At 35.8% G+C, this 16,401-nt stretch overlaps 2 protein-coding genes across 2 annotated transcripts; both read right to left on the bottom strand.

The window, feature by feature from the left end:
• Positions 1-3,556: 3,556 nt before the first annotated feature.
• Positions 3,557-4,561, bottom strand: LOC147285950 (putative ubiquitin-conjugating enzyme E2 38). The gene has a single exon (XM_086239289.1). The coding sequence runs from the start codon at positions 4,559-4,561 to the stop codon at positions 3,557-3,559; it is 1,005 nt and encodes a 334-aa protein (XP_086095415.1).
• Positions 4,562-10,075: 5,514 nt separating this feature from the next.
• On the bottom strand, positions 10,076-13,673 carry LOC147285951 (stachyose synthase-like). The gene is made up of 4 exons (XM_086240272.1): positions 11,846-13,673; positions 11,557-11,734; positions 11,080-11,447; positions 10,076-10,846 (listed from the first exon to the last, which is right to left on the bottom strand). The coding sequence occupies exons 1-4, from the start codon at positions 13,316-13,318 to the stop codon at positions 10,274-10,276; spliced, it is 2,592 nt and encodes an 863-aa protein (XP_086096398.1). The 5' UTR covers positions 13,319-13,673; the 3' UTR covers positions 10,076-10,273.
• Between the last annotated feature and the right edge of the window lie 2,728 nt (positions 13,674-16,401).

Consider the following 16,401-nt stretch of genomic DNA (forward strand, 5'->3'; position numbering starts at 1 on the left):
AGAGAGAGAGAGAGAGAGTCAGGGAGCGGGTGATTGCTGTGATTTTGGTTAGGAAGTTTAGGGCTGTGTTTGTTAATTATATACAATTACTTAAATGCCCTTATTTTATCGGGTCTAACGGGTTTCGCGGGTTGGCACCGACACGACCCGTTATCTTAACGGGTTGTTATCGAGTCAACACAATTTTGACACAACGCAATAACCTTCAACCCAAACCTGCAAATTTACGAGTCGTATAGGGTCGTGTTAACGGGTTGGGTGATGTTTTGCCAGGTCTAGCTGCTGGGGCTGGTTGTGACCGTTTGACTCCCATAAGTGGGCTGGGCCAAGCTGGGTTGCTGTGAGCTAGAATGGGGGCCTACTTCTTCTTTTCAACTTAGGCTGGGTTCTTTATTTCTTTTAGGCCAGTTTTCTTCTTTCTTTTCTTGTTTTGATTTTGGGCCTTTAAAACCTACAAAATTAAAATTAAAATAAACTAATTAATAGTAAAAACAAATAAAATAAAATCTAATCTAGAAAGATAAAAAACAATAATATCTAGAAGCACTATGGAGTCTGAGCTTATATATAGCTCTAAATATTACTTGTATTGAGGCTGAATGTGGATTAAGAATTTTTTGTTGGATATGCCTTTAGTGGATAAACGTATCCTTACCTGCTATTTCTATACATTGTACGTGATTGTAAGGATGTTATAGACTTGGTGAAATAGTCTCGTACAAATAAGAAGATAAATAGGCATATACAAGTGAGATATAAATCAATGAAGAGCCTATTGAGTAGGAGCATTATCCCCTTGGAGTTTGTAAAGTCGCAAAATTAACAACATTGCCGACCAATTGACCAAAGATCTTTCTAGGAGTTGAGTCGTAGAATTGTTGAGGGAGATGGGTGTACGTTCATAAGGGAGTCACCTTGGGAGGCAACCCAATTTCCATGACTGGAGATCCCATGAAGGCAGTTAAATGCGTAGAAACAATCCATACTGCATGACTTGATCGTTTAGCACCGTATATATAACATGGAGAAATTCTTCAGCTCATCCTTATGACACGATCGAGTGCTATATTATGTGACGTTAGGAAGGGACTTATCCCTGAATGAGTTTCCAGGTGGACAATCTCCCGCAGGGTTCAAGTCACATGTACCCTTGGATAACTGACCTAAGTGAGAGCCGTCGGGAGGCCGCGACCGTGAGAATTGGCTTGCTCTCTAAAAACTCTCATGAGAATCAAGGTATACGCCATTAAATATATATAGGTCTATTCTGTTAAGGAATTCCTTAAATAATTTTATTTAATGGATCTCTCGTAAGACTAATTCTATATTGTATTTTAACGATCAAAATCATCTATTTTGTTGGTGTCTATTCAAAGATTATCTCTACAAAAAATTAGATAAATTAGAAATCATTAAGATATCTTATATTTATCCAGTTATTTATTTTTAATTTTATTGTTTGATCTAATTATTTTACTATCAAATTGCTGTGTAAAATGCATTTTAGAACCTCAAGTATACCGCATTTTCCAACTTGGTACCCTATTTTTAAAAAGTGGGATTTCGATACCTGAATTTCATTATTGCGATAATTTCATACCTTTGTTAATCCCTTCGTTAAAAGAACCGTTAACTAATGATGTGGACGCTGACATGACCATGCAATACGCACTGCTAGCGTCCACTTCACTTCTTGAAATTAGCCACGTAGATTAATAATGCCACTTGGATAAAAACTTTTAAAAATTAAAAATAATAAAACAACTTTAAAAAACCCAAAATAAAAATTAAATAATTTAAAAAGCCCAAAAAAAACCAACTGCTCCACCTCCCTCCCCACCTACCTTGAGCAACCCCTCCTCCCTCCCCACCCCCACCCCCACCCCCACCCTCACCCTCACCCTCACCCTCACCCTCACCCGCTCCTCCCTCCCCACCCTCACCCTCACCCTCACCTTCACCCACCCAACATCCGGTCCCATGGCTCCCCCTTCACTGCCGACCGATCTAGATACCGCCAAGCCTTTATCTCTCGCTCTCTCTTCCTAGCTCTCTCTTGCCTTCTTTTTCTCTCTTTCTTCCTCTTTCTCTCTCTCAGTCTCTCTCCCACTTTCACCATCTGCTCATTCTAGATCAAAAACCAAATAGAGGAAAAAATATTCCAATCATAAACCCCAAAAAATTAGAACTAGAATGGTTTAGGAGGGACTATTTAATTGAAATTCTAATGGATTTTAAAAGAATTTGAAAAATCCATAGAAATTTAGGTGTTTTCAATTCATAATTTTAAGGTATAAAATTATCGCAAAAGTACACTTAATTTCAAAAAGTGGGATTTTGATATCTCAATTTCATTTTTACAATAATTTTATACCTTTGGAATTTTTATCTATTTGATAAGTAGTTAGTAGATTTTCTAACAGAAAAACTAACAAAGGTATAAAATTATCGAAAAAATGAAATTGAGAAATCAAAATCCTATTTTTTGAAATTAAGGTACCAGGTTGCAAAACACGCAGTACTTGAGGTACTAAAACACATTTTACTCTAAATTGTTTTATAATTTGAGGTTTTACAAAAGAAAACAACAAATATTTACAACAGAACATTGGGCTCCAAGCACACTCAAAAGCACATAAGCACTTCTTGATTGCACCTACTGACGTCTTATGTACACCCACAAACTTCAAGCAATCTGCCATGGTACGTTATAAGAAAATCTGAATGATAAGAATTGTATAATAAAACACTTGCAATGCCATTAAGATCATATATAACTTCCGCAGCTTCAAGTGAACGAACATATTCACTTTTCTCATTCCAAATTAGCAATAAATCCAATTCACATCAAGCAGTACCATAAGCATATTCGTGAGCAAATAGGAATTAATCAGATCCAAACAACTCTGTACTTCCTCTTGCATGCTTGTGTTCCCACAGTGGTAAATCTTCTTCGGCATTAAATTGCACTTTTGATAATAGTGGTCACTCCCCATGAATAATCTCAACCAAATTACAACTGACCCCAATACTAGCTATCAACAACAATGATTTTTAGACACAAATATAATAAGTCAGACTGTAAAAAAATAAAATAAAATACTTTATTTTCTTCGGTAAAAAATAAAACAAAATACTTTCATTACTCAATAATTCGCTAAATACATCCTAGCTAGCTAGGTCTTCCTCAAAGAGTTTAAATTTCAACAAAATCAACTCAAAAGCTTAGCACAGTAGTTTAAATTAATAATTATACACTCGAGGTCCATGTAAAAATTCCTCATCACCGTACAGAATTTGTATAATCATCATAATAATGGGTACTGGATTTTCTAGGGTAGTATTCAAATAATACAAGATTAAGCTTGCCAACTAAGAAGATAAACATTAAGAAAGATCGACTCATGTTAAAAAGGTAAACATAGAAGAAAAAAAAAAAATGAAACCCCAAAACTGTAAAAAAATAAAAAGTACCAAGCCTAATTAATTAGAGTAAAAGTCCTCACTTTATTCAACATCTTTGGTGAAGTACGCCAAATATTTTCATATCTCTCATCTAAAAGCTCTTCTTGTACTCCTTCTGATTATAATGATGCCTGCAATATGTCCCATTAGCTTCGAAGGCCTTCACAAGCTTGAAGAACAACAACTTCATTGCCTTATCTCCATCCTCACAAGCTTTATAGTTCAAAAGAATGTGATGAGCTCTTGTTCTAAAATATCCCAACACAAAATCCTCAAAATGCATAGGTGGGCGCTTCAACATATGAATCATGGCTTCACAAGCTTGCATGAAAACCCTTTTGTTTAATTTTGAAGATTTCTCTTCAACATAGGGTTTAATACCATACAGAACCAATTGTTGAATTGCAGCAAGTGTTTGCAATATAGAGTGATTTGGATTGCCTTCAAACCAAACGGTGCCGTTTCTGTTGAAGTTTGGACTTAAATCAAGGCCATAAGAGTGGTAAAAGAGTTGGAGAGGCTGAGAAGGATAATTGCTTGGAATGACTATGTCAAAGAAAAACAAGCCTTGGTGATATGGAGTGCCTTCTCTACCGACTATCAAAGCTCTAATAAGATCAATCCTTGAAGCGTAAACCCTAACAAAAATTGAATTTGGGAGACTTTCCTTCAATCCTTCAATACTTTTGCTTAGTGATGGTCCTTTATAGAACGGTTTGTTGAGGAAATGATGATCATGAGGAGGGTAAGCAAGAATATCAAATTTGTTGAAGTGTTGGAACCTCCTCTCAACCCCATCTTCTATTTCTTCAATTTCTCCATAAAACTTTGTTGTTGGCAATTTGGGGCTTTTCTCCGATACCTTCTTGTTCAATGATTTGATTGACCAAAAATTATCAACTCCATATTGACAACCCGCCATTATTTCTTTCTTCTCTTCATAAAGTTTTCTTGCATCCATTACAAATTCATCGCTCTGGCGCAATTTCAAAATCTCTGTCTCATTAAATTTATGGTTGGATAATAACTCATATTTTTTTGAAAACTGATCCTTTACATCTTTAACATCTCCCAAATTCTTTTCTATTTCATCCATTCTTTTGACCCAACACAAAAAATCTCAAAGGTAAGCGCAAACACAAGAATGCATGTGGTTCACTTTATTCACAAGCGATAACAATGATCCACTAAAGTTGTCTAAAGAAGTTCACTAAATTCTCTAAACACTTGCTAAACAATTGTATTTTGTCTATGCAAATCCTATATATAGGCTATGAATTCCTAGAAAATTGTTTTCCAAGTGACAATGGAAAAACCAAAATCAACTAGGAAACAAGTTACCAGAACTGTTCCTAATTTCTCTTAATTGAGTTGAGCCGTAACCCAATATAACCTTAAGAAAAAGCAGCCCTTGTGGCTTCACATTCACGATAAGCATAGTTGGGTTGGAATTACTATAAAACCAATAGAACTCTAAAGACAAACAAACTCTTCTTTATAGGGCTCGGGATTTGATGCCCCAAATTTTGGTGGAGGCCCAAATTTTAGTCTATAACATATCTGTTTCTCCCTTAACCATTTATGGGTCAAATGTAGTTTTAGTCCATGTAAAACTGGCCCAAATCTCCTAAGGCCTTTTATCGTCTCATCAAACTTGCTCATAAAACCAATCATTTACTGGAAGGGGAATTTTATCTAGATCAGGACTTCAATTCTTTTAGTTTCTACTCTATTGCAAAATGATTAAAAAGACGGTCATTTATAAATGAACTAACAAAATTTTTTTTAATTACAGATTCTCACTAATTTTTTTCATAATCCTACCATAGTTACTATTGATCAAAATGGAATAACACAAATTATAGACACTAAAAACCGGACATAGAAAGATGCATAACCCCAAACAAAGATAGCTAAACATTAATCATCATGGGCCTCAACAAGCCCACTATTTTTTCAAGCCTCTGTAACACACAATCCAGTAGACTAATCAATTAGAGTCTTTGAGAAAAACTTTGATCGGGACCGAGCGTGTCACCTCATTTTGCTAAGTGACACAATCACCCACTTAAAATTTGCCACATAAATAGTCTTAATTACTATTTTTTATTTCCTTCTCTCTTTTCTTTCTCCAAACAATCTTGTATTATGGTTAATTATAATAAAACTAAACACGTGACAAGTTTTAAGTGGGTAGTTATGCCACTCCTCAATGTAAAGTGGTGGCAGCAAACTCCCCACTAAATTTTTTATTTTTTTTCAGAATTTTAATCTTTGGCCCATCACAATCCTAACTCATACTACCACCATTCCTTATTAGTTATTACTCAAGTGCATCCTAAGGTCTTGAACTGATTAAAAGGAGATTAGATGCATACAAAATTAACCCTAAAGGGCTTGAATTGATTAAATCATCAAAGTGTTTAGAAACGAAATCAGGTTTGGGACCAAAAGAAAAAGTGTTTTGAAACAATAACTCATCCCTTTGTCAATTGAACGAGAAGTCATGACCATAAAATTATCCATACCCGAAAATCATTTTCTTGTTTGAAGGCCCATAAATCGAGCAAATAATGCTGCAAGAATCAATCTATGTCCCTATATGATCCCATTCATGTATATGAGAAAACCATTCATGTAGCTACATAAATTAATTTAGTAATCCACCGGATTATAGACCAACTTTTGGGGGTCAAATGAAAACGATTTCTTGTTCGAACTTCAAACCCACAAATTACGCGTCAGTTAATTAGTTAGTTAGTTAACATGACAGTTGGTGGATTTAATATTTACTTCAGTTTAGTTTTCCCTGTCGGTTGGAATAGATGAGGGAAACTGGCCTAGTATTGGGCCGACCAAAACACATGGATAATTCTATATATTATTCTATAATACAAATATGTTTGAACGGCTCTTCACAAGCAAATGGCTCATCACTTACTACTTTAATTTGTAGTACATTCCCATTGGCTTCTTAATTTGGATTAACCAACTTTTGTTTGTTTCCCAGGAAAATCAAGGTGGTTCAAGTCGACAATGACCAAATGGGTTTATCCAACTTGTTGATTTTGTACAACATGGTCAACATATACACCGCACGGGTATTCGTGGTATATTGTCATCAAGTGTTCCTATAACAAAATCAAAAGCATTAAATCAAGGAAAAATTATAGGGTATAACCGATATACCGTTACGTGGTATAACCGATATACCGTTACGTGGTATAACCAATCTAACGTGTAAGAGTATTATTGGACGATATGTTTATATTAGTATGATATAATATTAATAACATTCACTCATATTATAACACATAAACTGATTATACTACATGTCAATATATCGGTTATACAAAATAATTTCTCTAAATCAAGATGGAGATCTTTAACCTCTTCTGATACAACCTTCTACATGCATTACTTTTAATCCGGCCAAAAGTCTGATAATTTTTTTGTATTGGATTTCGGTAAAATTAATAATCCACTTGCTTATTATGCCTATTAGAGAATTAACCATTAATTCTTTACATGTATAAAAACTAACATGCCTTGAAATTGTGCTTGGAGTATATTGCATATTATAGGAATATAAATAACTTGTGCATTATAATATATAATGTTTTTGATTTTTTCGTCCATTGTCAATTGATTTTGGGTTAGATATTTTAAAATTACATGGTATCAAAGAAGATAATCTATGTGTCAGCCTCAACAACCACACTTATTTCCAAACTACTCAACATAAGTGCTTACGTGTTTAGTTCAGGTCATGCTATATGTAATGAGACGTATTGAGAATATATCTCATATAGGCAATGTAAAGCCTTAGCATTCATTTTTAATTGGTTTTGAATTTAATGTTCTAATTTCTATGACATAAATGTTATATGATAATTAAGATTGAATCGGGATGTGAATTATGACCGCTCACATATTGTGATGTAGAATAAATGGCAGAACGGTTCATGCAACAACTCGACCGCCAGAAGGCCAAGAAAAGAAACAAGCTTCAGCCCGACCCAGTGTTAAAAATGAGTCCATGATATATCGATTCGAAGGGAATGACGAGACAAATTCAAACCATTGCCTTAGGCAATAACTGAGGGCCTATTTTGGCCAAATTCCTTCGTTTAGGGCTTCAAATAAGCAATTTAGTGTTTTTGAATAGGTTTCCTAAATTGCACTTTATTTCCGTTTTGAATTTCGAACGTCTAGGGTTATGAATGTATTTAAACAACCTTTTGGGCTGTTTGTAAGATTCAGTTTTATTATTTTCAATCAGAAAACCATGAGATTTCTCTCATTTCTCTGGTGGATTCCAGATTCTTTCTTAAGGTTAACGCTGGTTTTTCCTAATCTATTTTAATTGTGTGTTACGCTGCGTCATATTGAATTTGGTTATTTCAAATTTAGAACCTTTTTTTTGACAAAAAAAAAAAATCAGTAACATATTGTTAAATATCTCACATTATTAGATAACAGTTGGGTTATACAGTATATAAATCTTGGACAATTCTCCCTTTACAGATTTTAATAGTTATTTAAGTTTACAGGGCTTTAACATGGTATCACACCTAATGGTCAATTGATGTACTCTGGGCATTGGGCTCATGTGGCTTTAACACATTAATTTTCTAAATTTTTTAAAATAAGAATTTTTTTTTTTTTTTTTTTTTTTGGTGACGAAGAGGATTCGTTTTCTAATGAGCTAAGTAAATTGGTTATTTTTGACATGACCTTTTCAATGTTTCATTCAAATATATATTAGGTTTCTAGACAAGACGCTCAAATGTTCTAGTTGCATGTGGCTGCATTTGCTTTGCAGGTGAACTTTGGGTTTTTCCATTTGCCCAAGTGTTCAGCGAAACCGTTCCTTCTCCACTAAAGCAATAAAAATAATCACAGGGATCAACTTTAGTTTATCCAGACGAAACTAGAATATATTTTTATAAGATTTGTAAAATAACAATAATTATAAGAAGCAAAACTAGAAGTATAAGGACTGGTCTAGACTCTAGTACCACCATACCAATACCCCACATTACAAAAGGTAAGAAATTTATGGTTGGGAGTTTCTAGCGTCTACGTTATGTTAATCTTATAGTAATTAATATTTATATATCAATACATATATATCACTAATTAATTATATGACAATCAAGAAGTATATATCAGACTTATCAGTAAATAAATAAGATGAAAGATTCTGACCTGTGAATTCAAGAGAGGCACGGCAGTCGCTGTCCTAAAGCCGTAGACACCTTCCTACATGCAGGTTATAGCGGTCGCCTACAACTCTAAGATACAACCCAATAAACTCACAGATGTCTGGTCCGCTATGCATGTCAAATGGCAGACCGGTTGTCAAGTCAATATCGATTGCCCAAAAATAGAGTATGAAAGTTGAGAGAGTAGGATATGGAAGAGGATGATGGAGGATGATGAAAGTTAGAATAAAAGACAAGTGTAGAACGTTATTTCTTCAGTCTGATGAGATTTCTATTAATAGAAATCTACGTGCCTCTTTTAAAGAGTCATGACTATTATATTAGGCCCATAAGAAGTTACCTTTAGTGAAAAGTTGTAATTGTTCAATTAAACTAACAGAATATTTAAAATCAAATAAATTAGTTTTGAATCTTAAATATAAATAAATAATATTATATTATATTATACCAACACGTTATATACACCCACTTCCGATTCATATCTTAATTTTCTCAAGTCTTAAGATTTAAGGTCTCATATTCAAATTATGTATTGCAAATTATCAACCGACAATTTTCCTAAAAAAAAAAATTATATATATCAGCCGACAATCTCAAAAGCAATAGAATAGAACCAGCCATGCACTTTGGCTTCAAAAGAAATAGGATTAAGCCACTAGCTTAGTAGGTGACTAGGTGAGTAGATATTTTCCTCCAAAAAATCTTAAAAGGAAATTTTGGACTGACATTGATGTTGTGTCGGTCAACAACTATCTGGTGCTTAAAATCAACAAATTTCTCTTTGAAATATTTTATAGAATGTGTGTGTGGTAGAAAGGTTTGAGTATCTTAGAGAGTCCCCATGATTGCCCTTTGTTATAATTCCCTTTTTATTTAGTTCTTATGTGTTGGGTATTTATGGTATTGAGACGTGTATGTGAGTAAAAGAATGATAACAGATATTCATAACATTTGTACAATGCGAGGGTTCATTGTCTCAAGATTAATGTAAAATGTGAGAAATTATTTCGAGGCTGAACCATAAATTATAAGTGTCTAAATGCTCTCTCACATTCTCTATTAATTTTACAATTTTTCCGAATTTTCATAGAAAAATCCTTATTCATTTTATTGATTGAGAGTTACTTTTGCCTCAACCATCGTTACATTAGGACAATCATGAAACAATTACTATGAATGATAACCTCATTTTTAATGGGTGTTGAATTGGTACGGTGATTTTAATATGATGGAACAATGTGTATTAGACTATTATGTATGTGGCCCAAAAATGAAGTTATAATGCCTGAAGAGTAACTTCAATTGATTCGTTTTGCAGTGGAAATGCAAGCAAAACACATGCAGAGAATATAGAATAGACAGTTCAAAGTAGCAATCAAATATTTAGGCACTTTACATTAATTTAGTAAATAGAAGCAGATACATTGTTCCCTGTGCAACTGCTAAGTGCTAAGTTCAATCTTAAAGTGTCTTAACTTTCCACACAAAAAACAAAAAGAAAAAAAAAACATCTGGATTAATCATACTAGCTACTTATTTTGCTCAAGGCCTTGAGCAAAGTTAATAATTAGGATTTAATATCAAAACGCAAAATGCACATCAGAAATGCCAGCAGCTTCTTCAACCCAAGGAAGATTCAGGGTCAGTTTGCCATCAGTTGACCATTCAAAAGCTACCTCAGCACCATTCAAATAACATTTCTTTGGGGACTCACTTGAGTAGGCCAAGAACTTGCCGCCACCTTTAACCTTCATCTTGGCACTGAACTCAACTGCATTTTTGTACTCCAACTCTTGAAGGGTGCCTCCACTGTTGAACATGTTTGTAAGTCCAATTGGCGCGAATTTGATGCTGCGGCCGAGCTTTTTGATTGGCACGAAGCTGAAAAGCTCAAATGAGGATGGTTGGATAGTGATTTGAATTGCATCAGATTTTGGGGTCATTAGGGAGAGTTCATCTGCCTGGTTGAGATAGACCACATACTCCTCAGCCTTACCCAGATGGGCTGCTTCTATCTTTTGGTCCCATTCAATTTCACAAACATGCAATGAACATGACATTGGCTTGTAGCATTCTGAGTAGCCTTTGATCCTTTGCTCCTTGGGGTCCCAACCAGCGCCTTGGCAGTTGAAAGCTCCAATCACACCACCAAACTGTGGAGTATGTAATAAATTGAGTATGTACGTTTATCAACTAAATTGGAACAAACATGTATAATATTCTCTTACCAGACAGTCTAACATAGGCTGTGATTTTGAATAATTGATTATATGGACTCTTGTTTCTATGTATGGTCCAAATTAATTCACAGTCTAACAACATGATATGCCACATAAAAATTTCTGTCATGGTAAAGCAATACATTAACTTGATGATGGAAACGTACCTTGTTGAAGTTCCAAATTTTTAGAACAGTCTTGTTGTCAAATAAAGGGTTTCTGAAGAGGCAGTCCCTGGTTGGAAGGGCAAAATGCTGGCACTTGGGAATGGTACCATCTGGGTAAACAAGCTTCTTAAGGAGATTGAAATCATGGCCGGAAACTGAGTCGCTTACATACACCGGACCCCCACAGATAGCCCTAGATCCTGCATGAAATTTGGCACATAGATGGTCTGATTGGAACATATCCCAATCAGGCTGTATCATCTGACCCATCCACATGCTGTTGTAGGCACAGTGGATCATATGAACACCTTGTAACCAGTAAACTCCCATAGGATCTCCATTTGGATCCTGGAACCAAAAATCATCACCTGCAACACAAGAATAACATTCATGAATTGATCTCATTAAGAATTTTACTGTTGTTTAAAATGAAATTATAGGTTGTACAGAAGAACAATTTGTTTTGGACTTTCTTACCAACTCTTCCCATAGAGATTTGCTTTGTCCCAAGGAAGAAGAAGTCATTGCAGTGTTGCATGCTAGCAATAAGTCCAGTCCCTTTAAAGTTCTTCTGAAGAGAATGACTCAACCCCTTGTAATAAGCCTTTGCAAGCTCCACACGACCTCCGTATTCCTCAGATATATATTCAAGAGTCTGTATATAAAATTCATATTAACAATTAAAGTAAGCAGTTGAATTTAGATAATCAAAATAAGACATTATATAGTAGAAATTAATTAAAATTTTGATATGCAGAAGACTTACATGAATAACATCCACTTTGACTCCTGTGATACCAACTTCAGAGAGGTAGGAGTGCATAGAGTCATACAAATTATCCGCTTGATCAGGATGAACAAGTCCGACCCCGCCCTCAACGATTTTCACCACAGCAAGATCATTCATCGTCCCGTTGAGTCCAGGAGAGACTTTACAGGGAATGATCTTTGAATTGAGATGGGTTGAACCTGGCCTAACACCACCCCAGGCACCACAAAGAGCATGCCATACATATATATCATCCAAGCCTTTAAATTTGGTTCTCAAGTCCCTTGTGAAAGCCTTCATTCCATAGTTTTCAGCACTGCAAGAACAACTTCCACAGCCTTCAATAGAAGCACTGCTTTCTTCTCCACTAATCTCATTCAGCTCTTGCTTCAGCTTCTGAATCTTTGTTTCAAACTCGGATAAGTCTGTGACGCCAGATCGAATGGCCTTGTCCCGGTCCTTCTCAGCATGCTCTATTTTGATTGCCTTGGCTATCTGCAGCTTTGGCTTGTTGGGATCAAAAGAAGGAGCGTCAGGGCCCAACATTGACCCACCTCTGTAGTTCCTGAACTTCTTGCACTCCTCAAACCTGTGAAGCCTAGCAGTCATTTGAGTCCCACCAAGAACTAGATTTTTCGCATCCTCATTCAGGTCCTCACCATCGAAATTGATGCTTTGCCAGCCATCATCAATGATGATAAACCTCGGGGATACACCACCTTCAACAAATTCATTCACGCCATGCCAGACACCATCAGGTTCTACAGTTAAGTAGAAGGCATCCCAAGTGCACCAACCAAATTTATCAACTAGATTTGGGACGGTTTTCTCTTCTATCAGCCTAAAGGTACTGAGATACACCCTTAGAGCACTATAGGCCTCTTTCATCAAGTTGTAGGGATTTTCGGAAGCATGAACATAAGCGATGGCATCAAACTTCGATCCTTTCACTTGGGTAGAACCACTCTCAGCACAAATCATGACATGATCATCTGTGCCAGGATGAATAGCAGACCTAAAGTTTCCTTCAATAATGGGTATGATTATGACATAGGACTTGATTTCCGGGACATCTAAGAGCACCCATTGGGTTTCCATTTGCAAATTTGAGCCAGAATTTCCCACCCACATGGTAGACCACCATGTCTTGAACCTAAAGCTGCTAAGAAAATCCCTGTTACTGAATTTACCCAAGGAGTTTATCAACCTATCTGAGGGTTCCTCTTTGTTGAATCCAAGGAATCCGCCCTTGTGGGACAAAGAACGAACACGTTGGAGCAGAGGAAGTGGAGCATCAGAAGATTGACAGATTGAATAGAAGTGATTGAAAGTAACATTGCTTGGAACTTCAGAGAGCAATGGAACACCTCTGACACTAAACTTCCCATTAGACAGATCAAAGTATTCGTCTAAACTCTCGGACCGGAACACATTGAGAATTGAATTAACAGGATCATTAGGAGGTGCCATGAGGAAAACAGAGAAAAGAAAAGATTACAATCACAACTTTAGAAGTTCTAAAACTCAAAGCTAGCTAAAAGAAGACCTTGGTTTGAACTTTGAAGGTGGAGTATAACAAAACCTGACAGGAATTATCTCTGCACTATGATTATAATGTAACAATCTTTGATACACTTGACTAATACAGAAGCTATAAAAGAGAGAGAGATCACAATTCACAAAGAAGATTAATTGGCTTTGACAATAGCAGAAAACAAAGAAAGTAATGAATGAGAGTTGGAAAAGTGATTTACAAAGCTTTGTGAGTATGAAGTATTGAAGTGTTTGAATACACAGAAAGAAATGGGAAGGCTATGCAGGTATTTATAGACAGAGGTAACGGAAAATTGAAATGGGTGAGTGGAAAAGTTGAATAAAAAATAGAATCAAGGAAGGTATGAGCTATCCAGAAGAGAGAGTTGGCCAGTTGCTGTACAGTGATGGTTGGTCTCTGGGTTTTGAGACTACTTCATGCTTTTTCCTCTCTCTCTTTTGGTGCATGAAAACAAACCGACTCAATGGACAGTGACTGGAAGTCTGGAACTTATTCTTACAACCCAGAAAGTAAAAACCAGTCAGAGATATTTACAATAAAGAATTTAAAGTTGAAACATCCATTTATCATGTATGAACGCATATAAGTTGGCAAATTAATGAAATGGTCATCCACACATGACACATGTATTGGAGCGGCAGAGTGGACGTAAGAAAACTGCAGCTTTCTGTTAATTTGACTTAATTTGATTTTCTTGGCTTTTGTCATCAACTTTTGACTCTCATTGGATGCTGAGTTGGTGATTGAGGAAATAGCTAGTTTTTTTATTTTGTATTCTTTATATTTCAGCTATTGCGAAACTGGAAACGGATAACTAAATATTGATTCTTTATTATCCTATCCAAACTGCCAACTTCAACACGAATCTGGATCAAGTTGACAGACATCCATATCTTAATTTTAACGAGAGTGATGTGATGACTTGAGAGAGGGATCGCGAATGGGACTAATAGGAGTGCTCTTTACAACTAACATTCAACTTTCTTACTCGGCCCAAAAAAAAAACATTCAACTTTCTTGAGGAATTTTGATTCTTCTTACATTTTGCTTTTAAATATTTTTTATTTCTTTTGGTCGAACTTTCTCGATGGATTTTAGGCTCTGAATCCCCTTGAGTTGTGGGGCCAACTTCACCTAATCTCAGCAAACAATATATACACAAATCACTTAATTATTTCTTAAAAAAATTACTTAATTATGTAGGGATTTTAGCCTTTTATCAAAGAGGCCAATGCAAACGCACCCAAAACATAGCATAATTTAGATAGGTCAACTTCAGCCCAACCCGACCCAAGGCAACCAAGAGCCAGACCGGCCCAATGGATTGGAACATCTCCTGCCATCCACGCTTCTGTGTAGTAGAATTGTTCAAATGAGAGACAAATTTCGAATGAAATGTATAATCACTGTCGGATTGAATTTATAAATGCTAATATTAATAACTCATTGACTTGTTTTATTATATCCAACTAATTGAATACAATATGTATTCACTAGTGCTCAACTCAAAATTTATTATTTAGATCAACATGACTGGAAAACAGAAGCATATATAGATTTTCAAGTGAACTCCAGCCCTCAAGTTGAAAGTTGTTTTTTTTTGTTTTTTGTTTATATCAATGCAATTCCTTATGAATTTTGATTTTCTTTTGCATAGTTTTATCTACTTCGTTCTCTTGACATCAAATTTTATAATATTCATCAATTTAGAAAAGAAAATGAGAAAACTGCCTTTATGCTTCCCATATTATCGCACTTATATCAATTTGCTCCCCAGACTTCTAATTTGGAAAATTAAGATACTATACTTTTCAATTTTTCCAATTGAGGTAATTTCATGAATTTGCTCGGTAAATTAATACAAGTGAAGGCACATGACTACCATTTTTCTCTCAATAAGGATCCTTCGTGATAGGCATTTGACTTTGTGTAAACGGAGCATGTGACTACTATTTTTCCTCAAAGGATTCTTCGTGAAAGACATTTGACTTTGTGTAAACGGAGCTTTGGATGGAAAGCAAGCAAATTGACGAAATTACCTCAATTGATAAACTTGAAAAGTCAAATACCTTAATTTTTCAAATTAAAATTCTGGAGAGCAAATTGATACAAGTGCAATTATCTGAAGAGCAAAGTAGCAGTTATCTCAAAGAATATTGATAAAAAGAAAAACTATCATAGCTAGCCGCTCTTTCTTTTCATGTTAAGTTTGTAAAAAAGAAAAAGAAGGAAAAAGAAGAGGTGGGATACAATGAGGCAAGCTGAAAAAATTAAGGGAAATAGGGACATGGAGATAAAAAGCAATGACGATGATAGCTCTGAAAACTTCTTTTTTTGTCTCAGTTTTATGAAAACTAACAAATCATTGAAAATTTACTAGCGGTGGGCGGCGGTTGGCTTGGGTCGGCTTAGGGCTCAACTCGCCACCACCTGCACAACCATCGGTCGGAGCAAAGCGTCTATCAAGTTGGCGGTCAGAGCGGTCAGGGATGAGTTAAGCCGACAAGGCCTTTCTCTCTTCGAAAAAAATGGCAGCCGCTGCCACACACACACACACACACACACACACACACACACTCTCTCTCTCTCTCTCTCTCTCTCTCTTGCAGGAAAAAATGGCACTTCGGCCATTCTTTCTCGCCTAGGTCTCTGTCATTCTCTCTCTCTCGGGTCGGCTCAGGTGTCGGCAGTCGGTGGAGGACGAAACCCGAGCCAAAGCCGACATCTATCGGGTTGGGTGGGCTTCGGGTTTTTTAGTCGGCAGGTCGATCAAAGCGTCGGCTCAAACTGATTGATGCCCACCCCTAAAATTTACCATTCTTTAGACGAAAAGAAATGACTTAATATTGGACTAGTATCTACATAAAGATTCTCCACTTTCGTATAAAATAGATGGACGTGTATTTGTACCTAAAATAAAATTGTTAGGGCGACTATTTTCACTCCTATTTGGTAAATGGCTTATTCACATTTTACTCACCTAAACTTTGAGGTCGAT

Source organism: Dryas octopetala, chromosome 4, assembly GCF_963921425.1.
Source record: "Dryas octopetala chromosome 4, drDryOcto1.1, whole genome shotgun sequence".
Lineage (NCBI taxonomy): Eukaryota > Viridiplantae > Streptophyta > Magnoliopsida > Rosales > Rosaceae > Dryas > Dryas octopetala.

What these genes read in the sequence shown, in the direction of transcription:
- LOC147285951 (XM_086240272.1), bottom strand. Translation starts at nt 13,318, where the DNA reads ATGGCACCTCCTAATGATCCTGTTAATTCAATTCTCAATGTGTTCCGG. An exon ending in TCAAAGTGGATGTTATTCAT is followed by an intron (nt 11,735 to 11,845) that starts GTAAGTCTTCTG and finishes TTTTATATACAG; the next exon opens with ACTCTTGAATATATATCTGA. An exon ending in AAATTTGGAACTTCAACAAG is followed by an intron (nt 10,847 to 11,079) that starts GTACGTTTCCAT and finishes CATACTCCACAG; the next exon opens with TTTGGTGGTGTGATTGGAGC.
- LOC147285950 (XM_086239289.1), bottom strand. Translation starts at nt 4,561, where the DNA reads ATGGATGAAATAGAAAAGAATTTGGGAGATGTTAAAGATGTAAAGGAT.